The 8862-nt window shown below is 40.7% G+C and overlaps 1 protein-coding gene across 1 annotated transcript in view; it reads left to right on the forward strand.

The window, feature by feature from the left end:
• Positions 1–6078: 6078 nt before the first annotated feature.
• Positions 6079–8862, forward strand: part of LOC115293357 (olfactory receptor 2T33-like) — a 42637-nt gene continuing 39853 nt past the window's right edge. The window contains 1 exon segment of the mRNA XM_029941152.1: positions 6079–6534. Coding sequence (XP_029797012.1) covers positions 6079–6534 — 456 coding nt within the window.

An 8862-nucleotide genomic window follows, 5' to 3' on the forward strand; every position in this document is an offset into this window, starting at 1 on the left:
AAAAAAAAAGAAAAAACAGAATTCAAACCCTTGGTGACCTTCCTCCAAAACTGAGCTGTGTATTGTTCAGGTTGATTCTTAGTACTTATATGAAGCATCAGTGACAGTCAATCCACATACTAAAAAGTCTGTGCTATATTAAGTTGTAATGATGTTTGCATATGTCCATATGGTGGTTTTGAACAATATTCAAATAAAATGGAACGTTTTACAATAAAAAAAATAAAAAATAAAAAAATAAAAAATTATGTTTTGAGAAAAGTTAGTTCAGAATGCAAGAGTACTGACACTTTCTTTCTACAAAAATAGTAGTGATACCTGGGGCAGTATATGTTATGGAAAGTATTCGCTTTACCAGCCAAAATGAGAATCCTCATTTTAATACAGTTTCCAGAGGCTTAGACCATAGATTGAACCATAATCACCTACAGGGGGATACGTAAAGATCAGAAATTTCCATTTGCTTCCTTAACCAAAATCTAGTATTTTCTCCGCTGGAAACTGACTTTGATTTCTTCCCCCAAAAGTTCTGTTACAGTGCAGTGCTTAGAATTGCTAAGGAAATTAAGATAGTATAAAAGTTAAAGACCATGCAATTTTACCTAGACAATAGTTTATATGTAGGTAAACTTAAAATTCTTATGAATTAATGAATAATTGTAAGTCATACTTTTGGAATTATGATTAAAATATCTTACTAAGATTTCGAGTGATTTTATTATATATACAATATGTGAGGCTGAGAAATCCTGAGCTGTTCACTTGGTGTACATCAATAGCATCTTATTCTTGTTTTAGGAGTGTCCTTATGAACTCAAAATATTAAGAGTCCCTACAAAGATCATCTAATGCATAGAACAATAGATAAAATATTCACATTTGATCATATAATGTTACTGAATGTATATTCTAGTTTGCTTTAAGCCACTTGACAGAAAAATGACTTCTAAATATGATTCTTATTCTACTACTGAATAAACTGCATACCTAACCAACACTATGAATGAAGTAATAGGATGATAATTAAATAAATCCTTCTTGGAAAAAAAAAGCAGCCTATAGAATGGGAGAAGATAATTGCAAATGACATATCTGATAAAGAGTTAGTATCCAAAATATATAAAGAACTAATAAAACTCAGCACCTCAAAACAAATAATCCTATAACATGGGCATAAGATGTGAATAGACATTTTTCCAAAGAACACATACAGATAGCCAACAGATACATAAAAAATTTAACAACTCATCATCAGGGAAATGCAAATCACAACTGCCATGAGATATCACCTCACACCTGCTAAAATAAGTAACACAAGAAACAAAAGTTTTGGTGAGGATGTAGAGAAAGGGGAACCTTCTTGCACTGTTGGTCAGAATGCAAACTAGTGCAGCCACTCTGGAAACCGGTATGGAGGTCCTCGAAAAGTTGAAATAGAACTACCCTATGACCAGCAATTGCACTCCTAGGTATTCATCTACAGAATACAAAAACACTAATTCAGAGGAACATGTGCACTTCAAAATTTATAGCAGTATTATCTACAATAGCCAAATTATGGAAACAGCCCAAATGTTTATCAATTGAATGGACAAAGAAATACTCAACTATAAAGAAGATTGAAATCTTGCCATCTACAATGACATGGGTGGAGCTAGAGAGTATCATGTGAAGCAAAATAAGTCAGTCAGAGAAAGAAAAATACCATACGATTTCATTCATATGTGGAATTTAAGAAACAAAACAGTCATAGAAGAAAAGAGAGAGAGGCAAACCAAGAATTGGGCTCTTTTTTTTTAACTTTTTAAAAAATGTTTTATTTATTTTTGATACAGAGAGAGACAGAACATCAGAGGGGGAGGGGCAGAGAGAGAACCAGGCTCCAGGCTCTGAGCTAGCTGTCAGCACAGAGCCTGACGCAGGGCTCGAACCCACGAATGTGAGATCCGACCTGAGCCGAAGTCGGAGGCTTAACCAACTGAGCCACCCAGGCACCCCAAGAAGTGGGCTCTTAATTATAGAGAACAAACTGAAGATCATCAGATTGGAGATGGATGGAGGAATGGGTTACATATATGATGGGGAGTAAGGAGTACACTTGTGATGTACACTGGGTATTGTGGGAAAGTTTTTAATCACTATATTGTACACCTGAAAATAATATTACACTCTATGTTAGCTAGCTGGAAATTTTAAAACTTTTTAAAAAATGCTTATTTAGGTCCAGAATTGTAGATGTTCTTGGTGCCCCGTCCATAGGCTCTAGGCATTCACAATATTGTTTCACAGCAGCAAATCTTACTACAAACACCCTGCCACTCTGCCTGAGTGTCTCCTCTGGATGGAGTGTGGGGTTAGCCACCTCCAGGGGAGACAAGTTGTGCTAAAGAATTGATATCCCTGAGAGCACCCTACAACCCATTTGTATGACGGTGAAAAAAATGACCCAGCTTCCTTGCTCCTTGAGTTGTGTTCTGTGAACAACTTGTAAGAATGTATTGCAGTCATGAATTCATGACAGGACTGAGCCTCACTCATATCCATAGTTGTGACCCTGTGTTGGCCCTTTCCGTTCCACTTTCTTCTATATACTTTCTGTGGTCACCTTTCAAATACTATACTTGCCTAGATTCCCAGTCCCAGGTATGCCAACTTAAGACAAATGATTATGGTTAACATGTGAAGGACTATCTTCTCTTCTACTGATATTAATAACCTACTATTAAAAGAATTGGGAGAGAAAAGTATAAAGATGAGAAAAACTATGAATAAAAAAAAAGATTAATTTTGAAAAGAAGGAGGCCTTTTTCACAGCCAAAGTAGAGAAAAGAACAGAGAGATGCATGCACCCAGTTGGAGCAAACCTGAAGCTTCTCTTTTTTCCACTCTAAAGCTTAACCGTCCTCTGCGTTTGAGTCTCTGCCAAAATACAAGTGATCATGGCTGACTGCCTTGCTATAGAAAGCTCTGAATAAATAGCCCTTTTTTTCTTTTCTCATTTGGCTCATTTTCTCATTATGTCCACAGTGTGTACTCAGCAAGTATTTGTTGAATGACAAAACAAATAAAACAGGACATCAACTGAGTACAAGTTTTGTAGAATAACTGACCAGTCTCCTGTCATGCATGACAAAATTCCAAGATTGTAGCTTAGGTATTAACTCTGACCCTCAGTGGTGATCATTTTCTCTCCTAGGCATCATGAGTGAAGTAAGGGTGAAGACCTCTGAGAGAAGTGTGGGTGAATATGTCAGGGGATATCCCATAGGTGCCTTCTTCCTTTGTTTAGGTGCAATCTGGGATATTTTTCAGAGTTAGAGCTATGGGGAATGAACTTTGTCCTAAAGTCAATTCATTAATTTCGGCTTCTTCCTTGGTGCGGAGCTTCTGTCTATTCCCTGAGCTCATTATGAGCTGGGTTAGGTGTTCTGAGACATCTGCTCTGCAACTACAGATATAAACCTGGGACATCAGCTCATTGTACATTTTATGAGAAACAGAAGAACATCTTGGGTGGTTAGTTTCATAAATTTTTATTTTGGGGCTTTGGAATTTGGAGGAGAGAGTATGTAGAGCCTTTCCCAGGCCACCATTTGCTCACACATTTCCCTGGGGTTTAGATCTTTGCATGCTTCTTGGGTCTGGCCCATCTCTACTGAGATTCACAAGGTGGAGCAGAAGGTGAATCATGATGGGCTGAATGGGGTTGGGAGGTACTGAAGCGGGTGAGGGAAGACCTGATAGATAAGAGACTAAATTTAAATGACCAAGAAATGGGAATTCTTCTGACTTCAAGCTTCAGTCTAGAGACTCATACTGGACACAGAGATACATTCTTGATGTCAAGTGACAAAAGTTGTTGGCATCAGTGGTTAGATAGATGGTAATCCTAGTTTACGTGGGCAAAATTGTGTCCTTGTTTATCCATTCTCTAGTCTCTGGACTGAGCTCCACAGTCAGCAGGCAGGTGTTGACCTTTGCCACACATGTGCTCATGCTACTCTGGTGACTGTGGCTGTGTTCCATTCCTGCCTGTGCTGATCTTGGAATTTACATCCCTGAGTTGTATTCTGGCTCCTTTTACTGATGTGTCTCTGTAACTTGCTATGTCTTAGGATTTTCCTATCTACTGCCATGATCTGACTTTAGACAGTTTTCTCACTGCTGCTAAAATAAAACTAGAGTTATGCACACAGATGGCTCTATTACAGTGCATGTGAATGGATTTCCCCATCAGAATTACCTGGGGGACTTTTAAAAAAATCATATATGAGGGATATTTTCCAAATTTAGTGACCCAGAGACTCAGGGGTGGTACCAAAACAGCTTAAGAAAACACATCCCCTGGGGTTCCACCATTTCTGGAGTGAGTACTGCTATTCTTCCCTTTGTAAATTCAGTGAGTGTATCTTAGAATATTCAGTGGTTCTAATTAGTTTAGCACCCAACCTAGATTTTGCACTATGTGAAGTGACTGATGTACAACTGAGAGATAGGCATGTTTCAATCTCTTCTCTACTTTCCAGGGAGCAGAGTGGTAGATACATCCAGAGAGGCATGAGATTCTCATAATGCACTTGACATCACATTTAGCTCTGTTGCAGTACCTATACTGGGGAAAAAACAATAAATAAATCACATAAACAAACAAACAAAATGAAAATCTTCTCCCAACATAGAAAACAGGTTTATTTTTGAACAAGCATGAATCATGAATGTGATGCCCATTGTAGAGGTAATCTGCTGAGAGACTAAAAAAAAAACAGAAGAAATCTCACCCTTCTATAGACAGGCAATAACAACCTGGTACAAATATGCTTTTGAACTAAATGATAACTAGTCTTCAAGTAAGAGGATTTGACAGTACTATTTGTTACATGCAGCTCATCTTAGATTCATTAGGTATTGAGAGTTGCAGTCTGTGTTAGTTAATTGGTTTTATCCAGAGGAAAAACAAACTTCTCACACTCTATGACAAAAGGTAATTTTGCCATTTAGAGCATGGTGCCTGGTGAAGTTAGGGTCCTACTCTTTCACAGAGCCTGGAAGATAGAGGCATTACCTTTCTTGATGGTTAAATTTCAAAGAGATGGATCCTAGGTCCTTGAGAAAAACATTCCTGGGTCAGAAAGCTGGCAAGAAGCTTACTTAGTTTTAAGAGGTTTAAATAGAAGGTAGAAATAAGGAGGTTACAATTAGAAGTTTCCTAAAGAAAATGTCTAAGAAAAGAGGGGATAGTTACTTCTTTTAATTTTTAAATACATTTTAAATTATTTATTTATTTTAATGGGGCGGGGGGAGAGGCAGGGAGAGAATCCCAAGCAGGCACTGCATTGTCAGGGCAGAACCCCCAATGTGGGGTTCAATCCCACAAACAGTGAGATCATAACTGGAGCCAAAATCATGAGTCGGAAGCTTAACTGACTGAGCCACCCAGATGTCTCTCACTTCTCTAATTTTTAATTTTTTAAATGTTTTATTTATTTTTGATACAGAGAGAGACAGAGCGTGAGAGGGGGAGGGGCAGAGAGAGAAGGAGACACAGAACTGGAAGCAGGCTCCAGGCTCTGAGCTAGCTGTTAGCACAGAGCCTGACACGGGGCTCGAACCCACAAATGTGAGATCTGACCTGAGCCAAAGTCGGAGGCTTAACCAGCTGAGCCACCCAGGCGCCCCAATCACTTCTCTAATTTTTAATTTGCATTTATACTTACACCTGTCAACCCCTTTCTCTCCTCCCTTCTCTTTCTGGCCTCCCAATACCTCACTTCCCCTCTTAAACCTATGTCCTAAGTTTATAGCTATTCATCTGTCATTTAAGCCCCTTCTCTTTATCTCTTGCATTCTCTGGCTCCCTTCCTCTGGGGTCCTGCTCCTCATGTTTTAAGAGAAGTAAGGATCAAATCTTGCTAGATAAGTGTCTGAAGGAGGGAAGCTGAAGAAAAAAAATGGAAGGAAGGAGAAAAGGGTGGGGCTATGACAGAGGATCAGAAGAAACAGGAGAAATATGGCTATTTGGAGATGCCAGGTTAGTAGTTTTATTTGTTTGCTCCTTTGTCTGTTCTCAGGGTCTCAGCCATGGAGCTATGGAACCGCACCTCTCTATCAGAGTTCATCCTTCTGTGATTGTTCAGCTACTCAACATATGATTTCCTCTTTTTTCCCCTTGTCCTTCTGGCCTCCACTGCTGCCCTGGTTGGCAATGTCCTCTTTATCCTGCTCATCCAGGCCAATAGGCACCTGCACACTCCGATGTACTTTTTCCTCAGCCAACTCTCCATCATGGACCTGATCATTATGAGCACAGTGGTGCCCAAGATGGCAGCTAATCTTCTCTTGGGCCATAAGGTCATCTCTTGGGGTGGTTGTGCCATTCAGGTCTTCCTAGTGGTCATGGTAGGAGGAGCAGAGTGCTTCCTCTTGGCAGTCATGGCCTATGACAGGTATGTGGCAGTCTGCCACCCCCTGCGGTACCCTGTGCTTATGAACTGGAAGGCTTGCTCTCTCCTGGCCTTGGCATCCTGGATGGGTGGGGTGGCTGACAATGTGATTGACATAGGCGTGGTCTTCAGTTTCTCCTACTGCCACTCTCTGGAGGTGGATCACTTCTTCTGTGAGGTCCCTGCCCTACTGCGCTTAGCCTGTGCTGACACCTCGCTCTTTGAAGATCTCATCTATGTTTGCTGTGTGGTCATGCTGCTGCTGCCCCTTGGAGTCATTGTGGCTTCCTATGCCCAGGTGCTTGCAGCTGTCATTAGGATGCCCTCCACTGAAGGGAAACAAAAGGCTCTGATCACTTGTTCCTCCCACCTGGCTGTGGTGGGCCTGTACTATGGAGGAGCCATGTTTAGCTACATGCAGCAGGCCTCCACTAGGACACCAGTGAGAGACCGAGCCACCTTCATCTTCTACACCATCCTCACTCCAATGCTTAACCCAATCATTTACAGCCTGAGGAACAGGGAGGTAACAAGGGCCCTGAGGATGGTGCTGGAGAGATGGAGAGTGTAGGCATGGCTGCCCTTCTGGGGCTTCCTGTCTTGGTCGGCCCCTTCCTCTGCAAGTGCAAGCTGTGTTGTGGCTCATCTTCTTCTGTACTCACTGGGCATCTCTGGCTGGTTAAGGCAAGACTGAGAGCTGAGTAATCAGAAAATATTTGAATGGGAGATATCAAGATAACAGATTGTACGTGACCAACTGCATAATGAACATTTCCCTCCATTGGGCCCCACAATTTCCATGGAATTAAGGGCAACAGATGCATTAGTCACTCTCCCTTGGGTTGGTAGGGGCAGTCTTTATTCTGAGTTGCATGTTAAAAGTGAGAAAGGCGTGGAAACCAATTCAGAACTCATTTGTATACTGAAATGTGGTGCACCATGCTAGAGTCTGGCATAGAGGATCTGTGCAACCTTGGACAAAGTTATTTCTCCCTAGACTTAACTTTATGCATCTGTACCATCATAGCTACCAGTAAAATAAGTCCAATATTTCTGACGCTAATCACTGATTACTTAAACTCCATTTCCATGTATATTACATTGTTGTTTATAATTTTTTTTATTTTATATAGAGAGGGAGTAGAGGGAGGGGCAGAGGGAGAGAGAAAGAGTCCCAAGCAGACTTCACGCTTAGCATGGAGACTGACGTGGTGCTCAATTCTATGACCTGAGCTGAAATCAAAAGTTGGATGCTCAAGTGACTGAGCCACCCAGGCACCCCTGTATATCTTCCTTTATTAAGCAATATAAACAGTTTTGTGCCTTCTTGAAATTTCACTTTATATACAAGCATTAAAATGTAAAATCTCAAAGAAAAACAGCCAGGACATTTTATAATCGACCAGTTTTGCTGACAGCATAACACTGCACAAAATACAGAGGATACAAACATGTCACTCCACGCAATGAAGGAATTTTGATATCAAATTGATTCTTGATTATTGAGACTAAAGTTGGAACAGGGGTGAGGTGTGAGAAGATTCTGGCAGGAACTGCCTTTTATAGTTTCCATCACAAGGGCTCTGGAGGGATTTGGGAAATAATCTCTTGATCCATGCCTTCTACACAAATCTTTTTAAACATGCTGAACTAAAAAATCTCTCCTCACTCAACCACACTGTTCCCAAGAGACCGACATTCATTTCCTGAGAGTCCATGGGGGTGTTGGGCACTATGTGTCCAACACAGTGAGGGAGGTGAGGGAGAGGTCATGGTCCAGCCCTGGGGGAGTCTGGCCACAGATACAAAGTGTTCCAGGCAGAGGGGACAGTATTCTTGAGCACAGAGATCCAGGAAAAAAGCAAGAGAGATCTGGCTAGAGGGAATGGAGCCCACATTGCCTAGGGACTAGTAGGCTAATGTAAGGAGGTCAGACTTTCAGCAGAGGGGAGATATGATCCTTCCTAAGATTATAGAAACACTATGGCTGTTGTGTAAGGTCCATAACGATGTTCTTATAGTAAGTCAGATGAGAAAGAATGGCATTTGGACCAGGGTGGAAATAAAGGAGGCAGCAGAAGTTGATAGATTTTGGATATATTTTGAAGGTCAAGCCCACAAAATTTTCTGCCTTACTGGAGCTAATAATATTGTGAGCTCACAAAGTGTTAGGAGGAAAAAGATGAGAAATTACTTATAACTTATTTGACACTGTGACCTCGTTGTTCACTCCTTCCACTAAAATATACATATGCTTCAGTAATCAATGCTTTTCTTTAAAAATGATATACCTCTGTATGCCATTTTAAGAAAACAGATTTTCTTTTTTTTCCATAATATTTTATTGTCAAATTGTTTTCCATACAACACCCAGTGCTCTTCCCCTTAAGTGCCCTCCTCCATCACCACCTCTCTTCCCCCC

Source organism: Suricata suricatta, chromosome 6, assembly GCF_006229205.1.
Source record: "Suricata suricatta isolate VVHF042 chromosome 6, meerkat_22Aug2017_6uvM2_HiC, whole genome shotgun sequence".
Lineage (NCBI taxonomy): Eukaryota > Metazoa > Chordata > Mammalia > Carnivora > Herpestidae > Suricata > Suricata suricatta.